Raw genomic sequence first — 21,565 nt, 5'->3', positions numbered from 1 at the left:
TTCCTATTCAATTGAACCGGAAAATTAGACACCTTACACTCTAAACTCTGACAATTAGAATAACTAAATCAAGCTTCAGAAAAAAAAAAGATTTTTTGCTTTCTATTCTATCTATATTATAACTACATTGTCTATTTTTGAATATATACACCTATTAAGAAAATAATAATTGATATAGTGAATTTATTATTTTACCTTAATTAATTATGAATTGAATGAATAAAAAAACTTACAAAATTTTTAGAAGTTTTACTTTTTTTTCAAAGTAATTAATTATGGATATAATAGATAAAAAATTTATATCTTTTGATTTGTCAAAATTGACAAATAATTAAGAATAATTAAAAATAAATAAATGGTCAACTATAGAGATGTCAAGAGTATATATTAAGATATAAATAATAAAAATAAAATTTTTACCAAGGGTGTAAAAGAGAAATAAATCATAAAAGTGACTGGATCAGTTTTCTAGTGTGCATCACAAATTAAAACAAAATTCAATAAATCATATATTCTTTAAAAAGGTCTAAATATGAATTATCTCCTATTTTTTTTTAAAGAAAACAAATATAACGTAAATATTAATAATTTTATAAATTTATAAAATTTCACAAATGAAAGAATAGAAAATACTTAATTTGAGGAACTAAAAATGTAAATTTCTCTTGATTTAATATATCAGAGAAAATAGTAGTAGTACGTACAGGCGCATATTAGTCTGTTGATATATATACACTAATTTGTAGTAACTGCCGAGATGACAGTCCAACGATCAAAATTCTAAGGGAAAAAAAAATTCTCTTCACAAAAATAATAAAAACCTAATATAACAAATCAGAAAAAGCATTTTCATTATCGCCATTTTCGGTATCTGTTAAATCTCCATCCCTTCTTCGCCGTGAACCTCCATTGCATTGTTCGGTGCAATTTCAGTGAAGGATTACAATTTGCATGTAATAATAATGTATGCAATTTCAGTGATCTGATTGTGTAGTTTTGGCATTTTATTGTGCGGACGGAGATTGTTTGATTTGGTGGTGAAGCGGATCAATGGAAGCGATCGAGGAATTGGAGCAGCTCGGCGATGCGATGAGGCAAGCCGCTGCGTTGTTAGCCGATGAGGATGTCAATGAAGCTGCCGCATCGAGTAAACGGCCTTCAACGTTTCTCAATGTAGTGGCGCTAGGCAATACTGTATGTTTTATTTTCTCTGCAATTACTACATGATTTGTCGATTGCTTCTGTATATTGTATGATGATCTGTCTATATTATTCCCTAGATGCAATGCCACATCGTGTGGGAGAATTTTGGAAGTATTACATGCCTATTTTTCTATAAATCAGTATTTGCAAACTTGATGGAAATATGGGCTTATAGTATTTGCAGTCACGTGCTCGTGGAATCAGCACTAGCATTCTTAGCGGACAATAACAAGCATATGATCGTCCAATAAATTTAACAGACTCACCGCGTACAGAGGAGTATTTAACAATGGCTTTAATTGTGTTTGAATTTTGTATACAAACCAAATGTTTATAGCAATATTGTGAGAATAATCTTCAAGTTAATTCTTCATTCACTCCTTGTTACTGTGTGGTTGATATATATCTAAATCTTTAACATCTCAGGGTGCTGGTAAATCAGCTGTATTGAACAGTCTTCTAGGACATCCTGCTTTGGTTAGTTTCATTTTTACTGATAATTCTATTTATATATATATATATATATATGGTAATAAGTTGTTGCGACTGTTTGTTCATGCTTCTATATTGTTTTTACCTTGATGTGGACAGCCAACTGGTGAAGGAGGTGCTACTCGTGCTCCTATATGTATTGAACTTAAAAAGGATAGTTCCTTAAACAGCAAGTCAATTATCTTGCAAATCGACAGTAAATCCCAACAAGTCTCTGCAAGTGAGGCCTTCTCCCAAGCTGCAATATCCTCTATACATATTATAGTACAGTTCTCTATGAATCTATTTTCACTAAAGGCTTATAAATAGGTCATTCTCTGATCATACTTGTTCACTCTTTGGCCCAACAAAAGGTGCTCTTCGCCATTCTTTACAGGATAGACTAAGCAAGATCTCAAACAAAAGCCGAGACGAGATATATTTGAAGCTTCGAACTAGTACAGGTGTGTCTACTTTAGAAGTGGTATGGCTGTATATGCTTTGTTTTTGCCATGTTAGTCTAGTAGTAGTATTCTACACTTCGAAGGATACTAGGATTCTTCTGCTGATACTCTGTTATTTACTTTAGTTGAACTTCGGTATAGTACATGGTCCATAAACTAGTTTCGCGGTGCACCTCAAGTCTATTAGTAATTTTTTTTTCCTGCGTTGTTAGTTAGTTGATGTTGGATCTATAAATTTGGATTGTCTTCTACTGATATCTCTCTGTCCAAATTGCATGAGCAGATAGTTTTCTACTTATCTTTGTTGTTTTTGTGGTTTTACCTTGCTGTACAGCTCCTCCATTGAAGTTGGTTGATCTACCTGGAGTGGATAAGGGACATATTGATGATGCATTGGTTAGTGCAAGATTGCGCATTATGGATTCCATTGTAAAATTCACTTTCTTATAGGTGCTTAAAGGCTGTTCTTTTTTCCTTACAGAGTACATATGTTGCGCGCAGTGATGCCATATTACTAGTGGTTATTCCCGCTGCTCTAGCACCAGAAATTTCCTCGTATAAAGCACTTCGACTTGTGAAGGAGCATGATGGAGAATGTGAGTCGTACCATCAATGCTTCAATTATTAGTTTCAAGGAAATACAATTTTCCAAAAAATATGTATTTCACAACAAATTTTCTTCACTTCTCCATATCTCATAATTGTTGAGAGCATATTTCGCAAATGCTTCAGGTACAAGAACTATAGGTATTATTAGCAAGGTAGATCAAGCAGCTTCAGATCCAAAAGTTCTTGCAGCAATCCATGCGCTTTTGCTAAACCAGGGACCACCAAGCACATCCGATATCCCATGGGTTGCTTTGATTGGTCAATCTGTTTCTATAGCTTCAGCCCAATCAGGAAATGTAGGCAATGATAATTCACTAGAAACAGCATGGCGTGCTGAGAGTGAAAGTCTTAAATCAATATTAACAAAGGCTCCTCAAAGCAAGCTTGGTAGGGTAGCATTAGTGGAGGTCCTTGCTCAACAGATCCGTAATCGAATGAAAGTCAGACTTCCAAATCTTCTCTCAGGGTAATGGCCTATTCCATTGCTTTAATTTCACTTTCTTGATTTATATTTGGTAAAATTAGTTTTGGAAGCAATTTTTTCAGTTTTTCTCAATTTAGTTTGCAAAGCAACACGTATTGGTGATTTCTTTTTCCCATTCTTTGGCCTCCACAAATCATGTAAAAGTTGCAACAGGTTGCTCATCGTCGTATGCTTATTTGAGTTTCTAGTCTCAATCTTCTCCCTTTGATCTATTTTTTTTTCATTAGCTACTTGTAAGGACACACAATTTAATCCTTACATTATAACTCCTGCAGGCTCCAGGGAAAATCTCAATCAGTAAAGGATGAACTGGTAAAGTTTGGTGATCAAATGGTTAATAGTGGTGAAGGTACAAAAGCTTTAGCCCTTGAGCTTTGTCGTGAATTTGAGGATAAGTTTCTGGAACATCTTACAACTGGAGAGGTGAGTCTTGGAGTAGGAAAAAGAATGAAAGCCTAATGTCTCTTTTAAAGTTTATAGTCATGATACTGCTGACATGTTGCTTAAAGTTTCTGTCACAACAATTTGTCCGATTTAAAAGATAATTGTCCTTTGAGAAGTCAAGTGCTACTGGAAGTTCCTTTATTTAGGTTTTACCTTTCCGTTGGTATATCTTTATTGACAAGCCGGTGGGAAATCTGTCTCTCTTTTTTTTTTTTTTTGAAAAAAGTCAAAAATATTTTTTATTGGCACAGTATAGGGTGTCAAAATATGTCAGTATTGAGTGTGTGATGCAGCCACATCAATCTATCAAGTTTTCTCGACTACCAATACAAAAGAGAATTCATCTGTCAAGTTTCCTTTTTCAGTTTTTCGTTTATTATGTTAACCTAGAAGCCCCTATGGCAATTGGGATCCATGATTGGTTCACAGAACCATGTACTGTTTTAGTTGTGTTTTTTTTGTTAGAAGTGTTATCTCTTTGGGTATATATATACTTACAGCATGTAAGCTAACTCTGTAGGGCGGTGGTTGGAAAGTAATTGCAAGTTTTGAAGGCAAATTCCCTGATAGGATTAAGCAGCTTCCTATGGATAGACACTTTGAGTTAAAAAATGTGAAGAGGGTATATTTCTTAATCCATCATGGCTTCAGTCAAGTGCATCTTTATTGAACGATTCCTTATTCTTCATTATCTTAAGTGAACCTTCCATGTTGACTGAAGGTTGTGCTGGAAGCAGATGGCTACCAACCTTACCTTATTTCTCCGGAGAAAGGGTTAAGGTCTTTAATAAAGACTGTGTTGGAGCTGGCGAAAGAACCTTCAACACTTTGTGTCGAAGAGGTGATCTCTATCCGATGTTATTCTGCTTTATCAAGGCAGTTGTTTGTTTTTGCTTGACCCATTTAGTAGTTTTAATTGTATCTCATCGTCCTTCCCTAACTAGTTTCTGATTGAGGCATAGTAGTTGTTGTTACTTTCCCCTGTTCTTGACAATCACCAAAAGGGAAAAGATGTAGGAAATCTTGTTGCAACTTTTATCTCTTTTTCCTGGCCTCATGCCACCACCTCATATCCTTTCCTCTTCCCCTTACGACTTTTAGTTTCTTTGTTCATGGATTTCAATTATTTGGTTAACTAGAAAAAATGAAAATTCTAATATGATGATGGAATCATAGCTCCCATAAACATGATTCTATCAAGACAACGGTTGTGGTTAGTGGACTTGTTGACAGTCTCTGCCTCCAGCCTATTTATACCCTTCCATTATTTCATTAAGTGATTTCCTTGGGTAGTACTGATTTATTCCTATCTACTATGTTAATCAGAAATTATGCAATTTTGGCGGTACACAATTGTCTTTCAGAAGCATTTTGTTTTTTTCTTCTCCTTTCAATACCTTGGCTGGCCTTTGGCAATACACTCATGAAAAATGAACCCAACTTAATCAGAAATGTTGCATTTTTGGCACTATACAGTTGCCTTGCAGAAGTACTAGTTTTGTTCTTCAGAAATTATGGGTTCATTTTGCATGAGAGTATTTCCAAAGGCCATCCAAGCTATTGTAGATAACCTTTGGAAATACTCTCATGCAAAATGAACCCACATTAGTTGCAATGTTTATCTGTGCCTGAGACAGTTAGTGAGAAATTATGCTTCCTTGAACATTTCTCCAAGGACCTGTCCAAGGTACTTGTGTAATGTTCCTCTTTCTACATTCTAAAACGCTTTAGGAATTTTGGTAGGTGCACCGAGTACTTGTTGATATTGTCTCAAAAGCTGCTAATTCGACACCAGGTCTGGGAAAGTATCCTCCTTTTAAGCAAGAGGTGCCCATCATGCAGATCTGTCATTTTACAAGTTGAATCTTGTGATATTCTTTTCTTCTTATGGAAATAATTTATCTTAGGTAATTGCAATTGCGACTACTGCTCTGGATGGGTTTAGAACTGAAGCAAAGAATATGGTTATTGCACTTGTTGACATGGAGAGGGTTTATGTTCCCCCACAACACTTTATCCGTTTGGTGCAAAGGCGGTATGATCATAATCTGGTTTCTTTCGTTGCTCTCTTTCCAGAATATTGTTATCATATTTTTGTTTGCATTACTCTGTTACCTCGATGCCTAACTTTTTTTGAAATAATCAGTCTTTAATGTAAAAATCTCTAGTAATCATATTTTCATTATTATTACAATATGAGACAAATCAAGCATGGACTCATCTATGGGCTTTACTAGTTGCAACCTGTATTGTCTGTGGATTTTTTTCTAGCGTATTTGTAAAGCAAGTGTACATTGAGTCTAACTCAACATTAAAACCAAAAACTGAAATTCTCTTGGAAACTGAAATTCACTTGTTCTTCCAAAAGAATTTAGTCTCAAGATGCATTTAAACATTTTGTTTTCATTAACATCATCCACGCACTATTACTTTTATCCGATAAAAAAGAAAAACATCATCAAGGGGTGTTTCGCATTGATGTTATCTCATCTATAGTTGTATTTAGACACAAACTGAATATGAGAGAAAAAAATAGTTAGAACCCTTATACTTCCACTGGGAGCTCCCAGTGAATAACCAAAAGAAGAACAAAAAGAGATCAAGAACTACTCTTTTGGAAAATACTGGGAGTGATATGTATGTTCTTTTATGGTGCATTTTCATGTTTCTGTCCTTCACGTTATTTTTCCCAGTAATCTTTTGTTCGGTGAAAGTTAAATCCTTGGTTTCTCCAGGATGGATAGGCAGCGCCGTGACGACGGCTTGAAGAACCAATCCTCCAAGAAGGCAGCACAGGCAGAGCAATCCATGTTGAATAGGGTAGGCCAGTCTTTCCAATGAGTACTTATTACTTGAGTTTTTTACCTTCTGCTGTCCTGAAGCTTTGGAACTACTTGGATTTTCTCTTCTTTTGTTTTATGAAGTAAGTAGTATTATAAATGACATCAAGAAGATTCATATAGCAAAATAGTTACAAAAGAGTGAGATTGTTAGCTTTGTTACAAAGAGTCCTATACTAAGGATAAAGAGCTAAAGTCGAACAACTTCAAATGAGAATCTGAGGATAGATTATCCCACCTACACAAATCTAAAAGAGATATAGCCTTAAGAGAGTGGTTTAGAGTTGATATACAAAACATCTTCTATTCCTCTCATTCTAAACACACCAAAATATACAAGCAGAAACCATTTTCCAAACTTGTCTGATGGATTTATCAACTTTCCATGAACTCCAACTAATGTAGACCTCCTTGATACTGTCAGGCATGACCCATATTAAGCCAACAAATTGTAATGAACATGTTCCAAATACCAGAAGCCACTGTGCAATGTAGTAGGAGATGTCTGGTGATTTATAAGTTCTGTTGACACATTAGCATCTGTTAACATGATCATCTTCCTTCTAGTGAGATTGTCTCGTTTCTTTTTCTTCTTCCTTCCATGGTTATTATGAGTAGAACAGTATCTCCTAATTGCAACTTATTTTCATATAGGCAACCAGCTCGCAGGCTGGAGATGAAAAAAGTAGTTCAAAGTCGGGGAAGGATAAATCAGCTCAGCAAGATAAGGATTCACAAGAAGGACCAGTCTTGAAGACTGCAGGACCCGATGGGGAGATAACAGCAGGTTTAAATTACTGAGCTTGTCTCCAATAATTGTTGATCTAATACAAGATAAATTCTTGGTTCTCTCCTTCTGAAGGTAGATGAGCATGATTGATAAACAATCAAACACATTAAGTCATGATAAATATTCTGTTGACCTTGATACAAAATGTCATTTAGCTTTTTTATTTTGCCTGTTTTCGGGGATGCTTCTTTATCCTTCTGAACGCTGTTGTCTGAAGTGATATTGATTTATCTAGTTCGTTTAGGCTTATTGGAGTATGTTGTGCAAGTGTTTCTCATAGTTTGTTGCATTTAGCAAGTGTTTCCGCTGCCAGAAGAGTGTAAGATTAGTTCTTGTTAGTCTTTAAGAGTCGGGATAACCCAATAGTAATCATGATTTACATAAAATTCTCAGTAATATATATAGTTAGCAGTTTTACTGGCTACTTTTAAATGTAGCCTTTAGTTAGTCCACTGATACTAGTGCTGGGCCTTGAGCCAATGGAGGTGAAAAAGAAACAAGAAAAAGCTAAGTTAGTATACTTAATAAAGTATGTAGTTGGTGTAAAATTTTAGATAGAATTATTTTTAACTTTTTCCGTAGATATTCTCTACATTTGCAACCCAAAATCACTTTTATCATGGCCAGAGAGCTGAAATAGGAGATGAAGTAGAGAAAGTATGAGTGACCATCTTAGAAACACTTGGAGGTCATCCACCTTATATAAAATTTAACTTGATGTTACGCTGTAGAAAATAAAGTTTTAACATATCCCCATTTACAAGCATACATGCGTTTCCATATGCACTATTGATATTGGAGTTGCCATGAACGATATTCTTCTTGTGTTGTGATTATGACTATGCTCCTTGTGTAAAGAGAGGGATCCTTTTATTGGAACCTTGAGCTACATGAGATAAGACAAGTATTCTAATTTATGGAATTCGTAATAATTATAATGTACACTATTCTTAATGATTCTCTTGGTTTTCAGCATAATAATTAAAAACAATTCATGCATATATTTTAACTACTCTCCTTGTATTCAACGTGTCAAGGTGGTGAAACAACTCGACTTTGCTTATCTTAAGATCAACAAATACTAAATCTTTAGGATAATAGTAAATAGTTGCCTATCAAGTGTCACCAATTAGTGAATAATCACTAAAAGAAAGTTGTGTTGGAACTCTTTCAATTGGAAAGTTGCTGATAGTAGCTTCTTGCAGCACATTCAAAAAATGTTAACATTTTCTCAGTTACCAGGAAGTATGGCGACACGAATATTTAAGACATCCCTGGCATAGTTCGCATTGGCGGTTGAATAGTAACTGAAAGAGTCGTTTGAAAAAAAATTGCTAGATAGTGGTTGGAAGACTGACAGAGTTGTGGCTGGAAGAGGTGTGGAATCACTAGTACAATCCCAGGAAAACAAAGTTGTAAAACATGGAAAAGAAAACAAACTTTGGCTTCACGGAACCGCCTAATGCAGAAGTTACCTAAATCTCTATCGAGATCGTAAAGGCTTTGATATCGAGTGAAAAGAAACTGAAGAGAGAAATCCCTTTTGGTACTGCCTGAAACTATTTAGTGCTTTGCTGTCATTACAAAAATAAAAATCTTTTTTGAAGTACATGAAATATGAAAACTCCCGCAATTCCTGAGCTTCCTAATAATTAAGCCATAACCATTAATAACATCTACATGGCATTCATAATAATTCTTTTCACTCTCCACAATAGCATTTTATTAAGGATTTTATATTCTGGATTAGCCCTTTTGTTGCATTGAGAACTTATAATCACATACATTCCTCCAAGCTAATGTGATTATTGGGGGCCTTTGAGCTTTTAACATCGTTCCTCGATGCCTTATTTGAACTTTTAACTGTACTAACATGCTAAATTTGTTGTGCTTACACATAGCTTCCGTCTACATGCAGGGTTTCTACTGAAGAAAAGTGATAAAAAAAGTGGCTGGAGCAAGCGATGGTTTGTTTTAAATGACAAGACCGGAAAGGTTTGCATTCTAGCTTTTTAAGCCATTCTAATGTAAGCTGGTGAAGATTCATTGCTTACTGGACCTAATTATATGTATGTGGTCCTTTTATAGCATTTCCTGTTGGGAGTAATTAATTGTAGGAACTTACGATTTAGTTTGAGATCAATAATCGAGTCAACAGCTCATGGTAGAAAGGAGGAAAAGTAGTACTATACTTCCGAGTTTACTGCAAGTTCATATTTTATTTGTAGTTGCATAATTTATATTAAGCTGCGAAAAGATGTTACTACTTGTATTCTAGACCAAATGATAAGATATTTCAGTATTTTTATACGTAAAAATTAGTTTCTCTTCATCTGTATTTGGGCCTATTTAAATGGAATGTCTACTTTTTCAAAGTTTGTCTATTCTCTTTATTCATCTTTCTAAATTTTCTAAAATTCATAAACTGTTCTGTTCAAAATCTAAGAAGAAGTATATATGTCCAAACCCAAACTTCGATTGGAAGAATTTGGAATACGAACCGTACCCATTCCCCAAGTAGGGTATTATATGAGCAATAAGAGTGGGAACAGAGAAACCCAGGAAGACTTGGGCCCTTTCATTGTGCACTAATATTGTTCAATATAAGATGACTTAATATTGTTCTCCATGTGGGTGACCTTTATATATGTTTCTTGTACATGATATTTTTCCCCATAAAGAGAAAAAGTTAAAATTGAGCCCTCAGTAGTAGTATATAATGTATCCATTCTAGCAAAATTACGAGATATTATAGCAGTTAGTTTGTGCCACTGTTTTATTTAGTTATGCTTTTGCAGCTTGGATATACCAAGAAGCAAGAAGAACGGCATTTCCATGGTGTAATTACTTTGGAGGTACTAAAAAGCCAATTGTTTTTAAGATCTAGTTCTTTGATATTTACATTTCAATTTGCGATAAGTACTTTGCACTCATTATTTTTATAGATTTATTAGAAAAGCCTTCTGTGAGTTCTATGTGTTCATTATAATTGTTACTCTGTTAAGATTCTGGGTTGACAATTTGGTGGGTGCCTTAGTTGGAGGTATTTTCAATTCCAGAAGTGTTTTTCAGCTGTTTGACTCGTGTGCTGCTTTCTTTTTCATTTGATAGATTTGATAAGTTTTCTGGCTTCAATTTGTTTCATCTAGATTGTTCTTTCCATGTTAAAGGTTATATGCAATAATCTACCAATACATATTTTACGCATCTCTTGCTCTACTTTTGGGGCATAGTATGTTTCATGGTTGTTTACATCACTGAAGGATTTTTAATTAATTTCATGTCTCTTGTACCACAGAAAGGTTGGCTTTAAGTTGTCAGAAAAAAGTAGGGAAAAAAGGAAAAAATAACTTTACGAAGGTTTTTGTGTGTCGGATGTAGGATTATGTTAGATCTATGAACCACATCATGTGCAAATCAAATATTGCAAGAGTCACATGGCATATCAAAGTCTAGAAAATGAGATGAGCAACCTCTAGAGCTACAGCTTAATAGGAGTAACATTAGGGTTTCCACCTTCTTAGCATCAAGTCCTACGAGCACATTGGTTTTTTTTTTTGAAGAGTTGGATTGAACTTGGTCATAGAGTCCAGGTATCTCTTTTTAAGACCAGATTTTTGAAATTCAAGGCCTAAATAAAGATTGTGGTTGTGGGTCTACCCATCCCTATTTACACCATCAATTCTCGTTGTGTGTTGCACCTATGGACTAACTCAAATGGAGATTTACAAGGGATATGGCCATAATATTTATCTTCTGTGTGTGCTTCTTGCTTCCTTCAGTTAAATATGATCATTTGTGATCTTGTATGACTGACTGGCTGCACATCCCCTTTAATATTTGCATTTCTATAGCATTCATTATCTGGATATGTTGGACCTTTATCTTATCGTGTAACATGCAATGCGAAACCTTCAGGAATGTAATCTTGAAGATGCTTCTGAAGAAGACGAACCATCAAAAAGTTCGAAAGATAAGAAGGCAACTGGGCCTGATGGAGGAAAGGGACCTAGTCTCCTGTTCAAATTAACAAACAGGGTTCAATACAAGACTATTCTTAAAGGTGGTGCATATTCCTGAATTTCCTTTTGCAAGGGAATTATATGATTTGTTCTTTCATTTTTTACAACCTTTTTTTTTTATATTGCAGCCCAAAGTACTGTTATTTTGAAGGCAGAAACTTTGGCTGAGAAGACTGAGTGGTTAAATAAATTAAAAAATGTCATAAGTTCTAAAGGAGGTCAAGTTATTGCTGAATCCAGTCAACCTATGAGGCCAAGTTTATCAGAGGGGACACCTGGGACACCTGTAAGTAGCAAATTAATCTATTTGCAGTTTCTTCCTATAAATGTTCCTTCAGTTTACTTTATCATAAACAGTTTCTTCAGTTTACTTCATCAGAAACAGTTTCTTCAGTTTACCAGATTACTGCCGTTGTTTATAAATATTATACTGCATAAAGATTTTTAGTGACAAGAGTATTCTTCTTGTCTTACCTGTAAAGAATCTCTTCATATTTTGACTTCTTGATAAGATCATTGAATTTGTACACCAGCATTTTATGTAATATTCTCTTTCCACAATCTGTGTTGTCAATATCTTATACGGAAAATACTTGGATTGTGTTCTATTTAGGACATGATGACTAGGAAACCTGCAGATCCAGAAGAAGAACTTCGATGGATGGCTCAAGAAGTACGTGGTTATGTTGAAGCTGTTCTCAACAGTCTTGCTGCTAACGTACCAAAGGTCAGTTTAGTGTAACCGTTATTCCCTGCACTTTTGTTCTCCATACCCTGTTTAACTTGGGATAACTGGTTCTCAGGCAGTTGTTCTTTGCCAAGTAGAGAAGGCCAGAGAAGATATGCTTAATAAGTTGTACAGTTCTGTCAGGTTAGCAGCAGTTGTATTTCCTTTCAGGAATTATGAATTCCAGGAGCTCTGATTTTGACCACCATATGTATGCAGAGGATCTTTTTTATATAAAAAATCAATCTCACAAATTTTACTTTACTCGAAGCTGATCAACCCAGAATATCTATGGCATATGAAAGTGTTACGCATACAGCCTTGTTTGTCTTAAGAAAACTCTCTTTATTGTTTGTTATCTTTGCTTCTTTCTTATTATCTTCTGACTTGCACCCCTGTGTATCAAAATGTGGACTGTAGCGCACAAAGTAGAGCAAAGATCGAAGAGCTACTCCTGGAAGACCATAATGTGAAGCGTAGGAGGGAGCACTTTCAGAAACAGTCCTCTCTTCTTGCTAAGGTCACTCAGCAGCTTAGTGTTCATGATAATCGAGCAGCTGCTGCGTCTAGCTACTCAAATAGTGATGGAGCGGGTATTCGACAAAACCTTTGATAGCTTTTACTTGAAGCCTTATCCTTCAATTCTTTGACTGGCTTTCCAGCAATTTAATATGTTGCCATCTTAAATTATCAAAACAAACTCCTGTGGTATAATATACTTGCCGCCACATAAATAAAAATGAAAAATGAGTTCCTCTAATGTGTAATTCAGGATGACCTAACACATGTTTTCTCATATGAGTTGAATGATTGCCGTCTTGTGAACTATGTTGGATATCCATGGCTAGGCCATGAGTTAAGGTGTATTTACCTAGTAGGAGAGTTTATGAGTTGCATGGATTTGAAGTGGTTGACACTTGCCCTTACAAACTTCAGTGAGCTATGATAAAATTAAGGAAGTATATGGTTAAGACATCCCCGAGAAACATGTTATATTAGTTCCACAGGACCAGTGGACCACAATTCAGTAAAAGATAGGTCTAGTGACCCTGGTACACAAACCTTAGTCTTGTACTGCAAGCTAACATAGTTGACTGCTAATCTTGTAGGCTTTTAAATAACAAATGCAGTTGATTCAGAGAAGTAATAAGATTTTAGACTCTTTTTGGTATGAAAGATAACATAGTTGAAACATCATTCCACACCATAAGAAAAAAGCTCAAATATCACTTAGAAAGCTTGAACTTACTGTTTGGGAACCTTTGTATTAATGAATGCTGCAAAGTGTAAGTTATTGACCACTGTGCTTCGATTTCCAATTCATCCCCTTTCTCTTAGTTGTATATGCTTAAGGGTTTTTCAACAAACTCAGTTTATCACCAATATTATTTTTGCCCTTGATGCCTTGTGCTTCTTTTAAAACTATAATCGTCTGCAGAAAGCGTCTCAAGATCTGGTGGACAGTCATCAGGTGATGAATGGCGATCTGCATTTGATGGTACTTCAAGTGCCCCTCAAAATGGTGATGCAGGGTCTAGAAGTCGTCGTACACCTAGCCGGATGCCACCTGCACCTCCTGGTTCTGGACAAAAATCCTAGACATTCGATTCATATTCTTTGTAGCTGAGGAGGTTTTGGTTCCTGCTCTCTTCTTGGGCTCTTGATGTCCTTGGATTTGTCACGAGATATTTGTATACATAGCTTCCACATTTTAGGTAACATCTTAGCTATTGGTCAAGTGCTGGTCTCCATTTACCATCAAAGAATAAGTTTTCCAGTTGCTGCTCAATCCTCTAACCCTGTTGCTACTTGTTGATATCAAAGTAAGGAATTTCAGGACAATCTTCATGTATAGTCTTGTTAGGCACATGGACTGCTGTCTCTAGTTTTGGTTGAGCTTTAGCTGGGCTTAAATTTTGATAATGTTGCTTAGTGAAGTTGGTGAAATACTTCAAATGTAGGTCATACTTTGGTTTATAATCTAATTTGATTCTTTAAGATTGCATCTTGCATCATTAGGTTTGACCTTTACCTTCTACTTGCACACCTTTCTCTGGCAATGTTGATCTAACTCAGGAAAAAAGTTCGAAAGGGAATTTTTTTTGTCACAGTTTGTATAATTCTTCTCCTCTCATAGTTCTCTTTTATCACTTGCCAGAGTTTTGAGTGGGTTGCAGTTTGTTACTTCTTGTGCTGAGTAATCTTTGAGTTACAGGTTGTGAAAGATAGCTCTAGCTGTTTCCTTTAATGTAAACAAGAAGCTAAATTGTTAAAACTTAAATATATGAAAATTCTTTTGAAATTAGTGATTGTGCTGAAGCACAAATAGCCTGGAAAGACTACTCTAAAATGGTAAAAAGACACTTAGAGGAGGTGAATGGTAAAAAGACACTTGAGAAGGTGAAATTAACCTGAAGACGTGCTATCATCTATCTATACACAGGATGAACATTGATCTTTTGCTTTTCTATACATGGCTGGCTAAGATTCTTACTTGGATATTTACAATTTTGAATATTGTTTGAAAGGGTCTCTTATCTGCTTTAAACAAAAGATCAACAGTAAACATAGGATGGGGCACTTCTAAAGTGATGTGCTGCTAGCACAGCCAACAAAAGATGTCACTCTGATTGATGAATTAGAAGAAGCTTCAACGGGGACATTTACATAATCAATTCCATAAATTCTCCTTGAAGGGACCAGATTCTTGTAATAAATTCATAACAAGTTTAACCTGTAGGAAAATACAAGAAGATAGTGATCAGTGAATCCATATAAATGTGATTCCGTCATCAGAAACTTGGATATAAAGCTAGCAATTTATTTCATCAAAGCACATAAAGATTTTACTTGATGGATTTAGACATTTCGTTTAACAATCTAAACTAAGCTAGAGCTGGAGGATAACTAACTATTTGTCCCAGAGATCATCATATCGTTACCCATCAGCCTCACTAATTAATTTCTACTCATATCCTTTTATGTAGTTCCTCCCAAGATGGTCACTCACAGACTGGTTAGAATTCTGAAACCTATTGGCTTTAAAGGACAGGAAATCACAGCGACACTGAGAATGTGCCTGGTGGGTAAACAAGTGACCATAAAATGTTGTTTCTACTCATAAAATGTTGTTTCAAAGGGGATAAATCACCTGAGCTGTTTCTCGTACCAAGAAATCATCGATGATTCTCTTAAAATCCTCATCTAGAATATAGTGACAGCTGTAAGTAGGTACTGGCATATATCCCCTTTGAATTTTGTGTTCACCCTGAGCACCAGCCTCTACTGTGCTAAGATTTAGTTCAATTGCCGCATCTATGGCCTGAAATATGAAATCTCAAGCAGGAAAATATTAAACAATCAAACACAAGTAGATAATCTCTGTGGTCACGCAGCAATGCATTGGTTTAACATACCTGGTAATAGCATGCTTCAAAATGCAAATTCGCATAGTAGGTTCCTGGGAGACATCCCCATAGTCGTCCATACAAGGTATCTCCTCCAATAAAATTCAGGGCAGCAGCTACAAGCTCATCACCTTCTTCCGCAACAACAAGCAGTACATTGTCGCCCATCTTTGCACCCATACGATGAAAAAAATCTCTCGTTAAATAAGCAGTACCCCACCTAAACAGACAAGAGAAATCAGATTAGACAATACACTAGTAATATGGCTGACTAAAGTTTAGTTAATGATAAAGAGAACAGGTTTATGGTCCAAAGAAAAAAATTCCTTACTTGTTATCGGTTGTATTTCTGTAGAACTTATAAAATGTGTCCCAATGACTGGCCTGTAAATAATACCAATAGACAAGCATGAAATGAGAATTTCAATCTAATTCAACGAAATAATAATAGTTGAACCAGAAATCAGTTTCACATCAAAACCATAATTAATTTGAGGGAATGTTCTGTGGAAGAAAGTCCAGATGTAAAGGATCTCACTTGATCACAAGATTTAAAAAGTTTGGAGCATTAAATGAATCAGGTTAATGAAGGTAGGTACCAATCCATTCTTTTTTCTTTTTTGAGTATTTGCAGAACTAGTCTATTTATGGTTGAAAATCATTGCTCTGAATATGACATGATCACCTAATAGCTCCATTACTTTATCTGTCAATGTTTGAATCGAAAGTACATAACTCTGAAACCTTCACTCTGTCGCGACCACTACATATCAAAGTTAGAATATTAGTACCACGCTAATTTAAAAGAAATTCTGCCAGCTCCAATTTTAGAATTTTTGTTGTGGTCCAACGTGATTTGGGTATTAAATTCCTGTAACCAAAGTCTACTCTTCCAAGAAGAGAAGGAAGCAATCTAGGGAAGAAATCTTTCCTATCTGCTAGAAATCTCAGGAGAAAATAAAGGGTTTAAACTCGTTGATAGGAAAAGAGAGAGAAAGAAAAGCAATAAGCAAGGGCACCGCCAATCTGCCTTTTAATGATGAACGAAGAAGCTCTGTTATTAGCATGGCATGCCAAAACCATAGGTTCAATGAAAAGGGTTCAGTCAAAATATAGTCAAGTTTTTTTTGCTGAAACATCACCAAATACTCTCAACTTAATAGAAAAGACTCATGAAAAAGGTCCACATATAGGATCATATACCCATATAGCAAGGATGGTGTGGTCCCTTGATCAGTCTCTATGATTTTACATAGTTCTCAAGCAAGAAATACAGATTTGCATCAGCATGCATGTACTATATGAACAAGCAGCAATACATCACAACAAACAAACTGTTGTTACTGCCCTCGATAAAAATATTACCCTATTCCAACAGTCACCTGTGCTCAAGAAACTAATTTAATGGAGAGTCAAAGCTGCAAAAACACACCGTGATTTCATGTCCTCTTAAGCGTTTCATGGTCACGTTTTGAGCCGATATCTGAAAGGAGGTAAGCAGTGTTTAGCTAATGACAAAACTTAAAGGAAATATTATACTGCTCTAAGAAAAATCCTGATGTGATAGAAATAATAGACAAAGGATGAAGAAAAGATGGCAATGCAGCAATATTGCAGATGGAGTAGGACCAAAGTCCTCCAGTCATTTGGATTTCTGAAACAAGGACCTTTACATATTCCAACACTGCAGGCATGTTCTTCGTTCATGCGATAAATTCTTACAAACTCTCCATGATACATGTCCGGGCATGTGCAACCAAAAGGCATGTCTAAGTATTATTAACACCACATTCATTTTGAAGTTTCGCAAAGCTTTCACTACTGATAGAACAACTAAAAGGGCCTATCAAATGCCCCAATGCCTCGTCCCAGAAATAATCACTTGAACTTTCTAAAGTTATTATTGACAAAAAAAAGTATATAAACGTATCTCCAGTAGGATAGGATATAATTTAGATATAGGACCAAAATCCTCAGGTCATTTGGCTTTCTGATGCAGAGAACTCGTACTATTTGGCATAGACATGTGTGACAAAAGGCATGTCCAGTTAGGTTTTCTTTTGATGCAAATACCTTTCACTATACAACCTTTTTTAAAAACTTTATAGAGCTATTGACTGACCAAGCAATATCAAGGAAAAACAACAAATACTTTTACAAACCTTCTTGCGTTCTTGACGAATGTTTTTCCTCTTGCTCTGCTTCATGTCCATCAAAAACTCATCAAAGCTGAACATGCATGAAGAAACTTATAACAATCAAGAAGAAACAAATACTTGTTAACAACTTAACATGATGTAATGGTAAATATGAACACATAGAAATGGGGACAAAAAATAAAGGTATTCTAATGCTCTTCAGATGAAGCAAAACTGGTAACGTTAGCAGTTGCAATTACTTTACTGGCTTTTTCTTTTTTTGGAGATTAATGTTGGTGTCTCAGGCAGCTTGCGCACACCTAGACTTGTTCACCAGGTACCTTTTACCTCCCCCCAAGACAAAAACAAGGTAACTCTATCTATCAAGGTTTAGGAAATGAATACAATTCACCTAGTGTCACCTATGCGAGATCAAAACCTTGGTTCCCAAGGTTGATATGCAACTCTAAGACAGCGAGCCAACTCCTTCCATGGCTTTTGTGATAGAGGTACTACCAGTTCTAAAAGGAACCCCATTTAACCTAATTAGTAAATACCAATAAGGCCTTCCTTATCATTAAGCACCAAGCTCTGTCATCCATAAATCAACCAGGAGATGACGACTTCAGAATCTGTAGTTTGATAGGATGTAATATGACTGAATGAAATAAGATCACCTATTAAGAAGAAGAAAAAGAATAAAATACAAACTACAACTATGTGGAATCCATTTCTAAGTCTCAGAGAAACTATCTCAAGTAAGAAGTTGATCTACATACTGACTTTTTATAATTACGATTTTTCCAATGATACTGCATTCCGGTCCTTTGCAGAAAACCTTTCTCCTCCAACTTGTTCCACTCATTTGAAGTTGGAAAAGTAATATGTAGAGATGAAACGTTAAACTGTCAAGGTAAAATGTCATCAGAATACAAGAAAAATATGCATGTGAAATTATTTATGCATTCCAACCTTATGGTTGTTGACAGAAATAGAAAGGAGTTCCAGAATGTAATTTTACAAAGTAAAGTATGGGCCATATGGCAAACTATGAAATCATGTACTAGATTCTTCAGGTAATCTTTTAGCACAAATTACTTTATGAATCCCTTAAACAATGTAACTCAACAGTAAATACAATTCAAGAAGCCAAATGAAGAAAACGTCTTAGGACGAAAGCTACGGAGGTGCTAATTCATAAGCTTTGTCGCTCAAGAAGTAACTTCAACAAAATGAGAATTTTAAAGATTTTAACTGACCTATCACAATTTTTTCTCTATTTTGGTATGGTGCCGGTCGTTTTATGTCATGTGCCTAAACTTTCTGAGCCATGCAAACACGGTTCCTTGACCACACTAATATTTATGTTCTCAACGAAGCTGTCTGCTAGCATGCACATAAGGGAACAGGCAGAATTGCAAATTCCTCGATTGCCTTTTGAGCTTGTATAGTGAACTTTTACATTCAAGGCAGCATTGACATCACTAGAAAGTGGCATCTTTAGAGGTCTCGTCCAAAAATCAGATTTATCTTTTGGCTTCTTATAACTCACAGATCTTTATCAAGTCAGACAAAAAAGAAATGATGCATTCTGTTAAATAATGATAACAGAAATATTAGCTTTAATACGCAGGATCTTCCATATCCAGTGAGCAACGATTCATAAAAATAAAAAAGAAACAGACTTACAATTGGATAAGTTCATAAAAGTACTTATGAATTCCAAAGTATTACTAGGTGTGTTTGGACACAAAGAAAAGCATACCTTGGCTGCCAAATCCTTCATTGCAGAGACTAGGATGTCAAAAACTTGATCTCTATGTGAAGTGTTGCGGACCAAGATCCTTGGGCCTGTAACTGGAGTGAAAGGCACTGAGCATTGCAGCTTTGGGTAATAGCTCAAACCATAATTGTAATAGGCATTTGCCCAAGAATTATCGAATACATATTCACCATAGGAATGGCTGCAAATTTGGATAAGAAGGAATTAGCCAATGCATGTTGATTACATGGAGTAGAAAACTTATCTAGCAGAAGAAATAAAGTTCACTTATATTGACAGATTCTGAACCTTTTGAGATAGAGAGGAACAACACCTAAAATATTTTTACTTGCATCCTCAGCAATGATGTGTTGTGGAATCCAGCCAGTTCCCTGAGAGAGGACATAAGCTTTTCTTCCATCAAAATGAGATCATAACAAGAAAAGAGGCAGCATAAACTGAAGATAGATGATAGAAGAGATACAAGATTCGCTCCCTAGGTCTCTTATGGACCGAATGAGAATTAGGCTCATACCTATTCCAACAATAATATTGAAAGATATGGAACGAATAAACAAAACAGTATAAATAAGCAAAAGACAGAATATTCGCCAAAACTGATATTATTGGCATAGGCAGGCAAAAACAACTTACTACTTATATATAAACATCACCAAACACAACAAGACAGACAAATTGAGGAAAAGAAACAATGGCAGGTGTATTGTTCTTAACCATGCAACAAATAACCAATAAGCAAAGCATTTTCATGTAGAAGGTGATAATTGATAACCTCCACAGCAGAGCCAGACTCCTCTAAGCTCGAAAGAAAACCATGTGAGAGAAAGGGATTAAACTGTTGATGACCTGTGGCATCCAGACTGCAAGAATCCCAATTATCTGGCGAAACCTCTGCTATTGAGGAAACCACAGAAACGGATATCTTTTCAGGAGTTCCTGTATTCCCCTAAAACAAAAGAGAAATCTAATGATATTTGAAGTAATATCACAAGAAACTATCACTACAACTACCACAACTTTCAAAAGGAACACTCAATAAATACTAGTAACTAGGTACGTTATTTTCTTGATTTGTTTTGATAATGTCAGTGGTTGGATTCAACTACGCAAGAAAAATAAAGGGAAATCCAAGAAATACCAGTGAATCCGCCTCTGATGAAGTGAATTCCCCAAGCGAAAGAACCTTGTCAGCAGGCTTTACACTTCTTCTTGAACCCCAAAACAGTGCTTTTACTTTGAAAATACACACCGAATTGTGGGTAAAGTGCGTAGATGAAGATTTCCCCTACAATACCAAACAGAAAACAAGAAAACCATTAACCCTTGTTCTTGATACACCCTCAACGTAGATATCATTAAAAATACAAAGTGAATTATGGGTAAAGTGCCCAGATGAGAAACCCCCAACAATTAAAACAGAAAACAAGAAAAACAGTAACCCTTGCTATTGATACACCCTCAACCTAGATATCATTGAAAATACAAAGTGAACTGTGGGTAAAATAGTGCGCAGATGAGGATATCCCCTACAATACAAATAGAAAACAAGAAAACAATTAAATTCTTGTTCTTGATAGACCCTCAACCTAGGAACCAAGAACCGGACATGGAATTTCTAATTCTATGAAAGCAAAGCTACCTACATATCATTGAAAACTTATTATACAACCAAGAATCGAACTTGTAACTTCAACAAAACTATTGTGAATGAACTCAACCTATCTAAGCGAGCTTTGCAAAGTAAAAACTGACTATACTATTATCAAGAAAAGACAAGAATGGAGAAGTACAAGGTAGAAAGGAACATGGCCCAGAAACGGTGAAGAAGGAAGTGCCCCTGTAATGGCCATGGCTTCCTACGAAGTAGATAATTGGTTTAAGCCGTATATATTTATAGCGTGAAATTGCAGCCACCAAATATAGTTGCAGACGTCAACTCCTGAAGGAGCATTTTAATGGTGTTTGGATTTATTTATTTTTTCTTTATTTATTTGAACAAAAACGCGGGATTTTTATTTTATTATTTATTTTTTGTTTCTTCAACAACACTTTTTTATTCGAAATAACTGATACTCCATGATGAATATGTTTTGGAACAAGATGATATAAAAAAAAGAAAATCCTCCAAAAAACAAATTACTATTTAGTTGGTGGGATAAGAGTAATTATCCTTTCACTTTACT

General features: G+C 35.5%; 2 protein-coding genes across 2 annotated transcripts; one reads left to right on the top strand and one right to left on the bottom strand.

The window, feature by feature from the left end:
• Positions 1-783: 783 nt before the first annotated feature.
• On the top strand, positions 784-14,066 carry LOC107015558 (dynamin-2A). Its single transcript, XM_015215873.2, has 22 exons — positions 784-1,194; positions 1,630-1,680; positions 1,795-1,915; positions 2,049-2,138; positions 2,473-2,534; positions 2,620-2,734; positions 2,871-3,213; positions 3,507-3,654; positions 4,196-4,297; positions 4,397-4,516; positions 5,419-5,502; positions 5,583-5,710; positions 6,411-6,495; positions 7,170-7,302; positions 9,224-9,300; positions 10,104-10,160; positions 11,224-11,368; positions 11,456-11,613; positions 11,941-12,054; positions 12,131-12,198; positions 12,475-12,647; positions 13,493-14,066. The coding sequence occupies exons 1-22, from the start codon at positions 1,051-1,053 to the stop codon at positions 13,651-13,653; spliced, it is 2,679 nt and encodes an 892-aa protein (XP_015071359.1). The 5' UTR covers positions 784-1,050; the 3' UTR covers positions 13,654-14,066.
• Positions 14,067-14,428: 362 nt separating this feature from the next.
• LOC107007910 lies at positions 14,429-21,331 on the bottom strand. The gene is made up of 12 exons (XM_015206753.2): positions 21,173-21,331; positions 20,521-20,667; positions 20,155-20,328; positions 19,671-19,753; positions 19,365-19,563; positions 18,383-18,504; positions 17,624-17,690; positions 16,894-16,944; positions 15,793-15,845; positions 15,471-15,681; positions 15,206-15,376; positions 14,429-14,788 (listed from the first exon to the last, which is right to left on the bottom strand). The coding sequence occupies exons 1-12, from the start codon at positions 21,230-21,232 to the stop codon at positions 14,726-14,728; spliced, it is 1,401 nt and encodes a 466-aa protein (XP_015062239.1). The 5' UTR covers positions 21,233-21,331; the 3' UTR covers positions 14,429-14,725.
• Between the last annotated feature and the right edge of the window lie 234 nt (positions 21,332-21,565).

The sequence above is a fragment of the Solanum pennellii genome, chromosome 1 (genome assembly GCF_001406875.1).
Source record: "Solanum pennellii chromosome 1, SPENNV200".
Classification (NCBI taxonomy): domain Eukaryota; kingdom Viridiplantae; phylum Streptophyta; class Magnoliopsida; order Solanales; family Solanaceae; genus Solanum; species Solanum pennellii.
The sequence above is the reverse complement of the archived record's forward strand: the minus strand, read 5'-3'. Positions and strand labels throughout refer to the sequence as shown.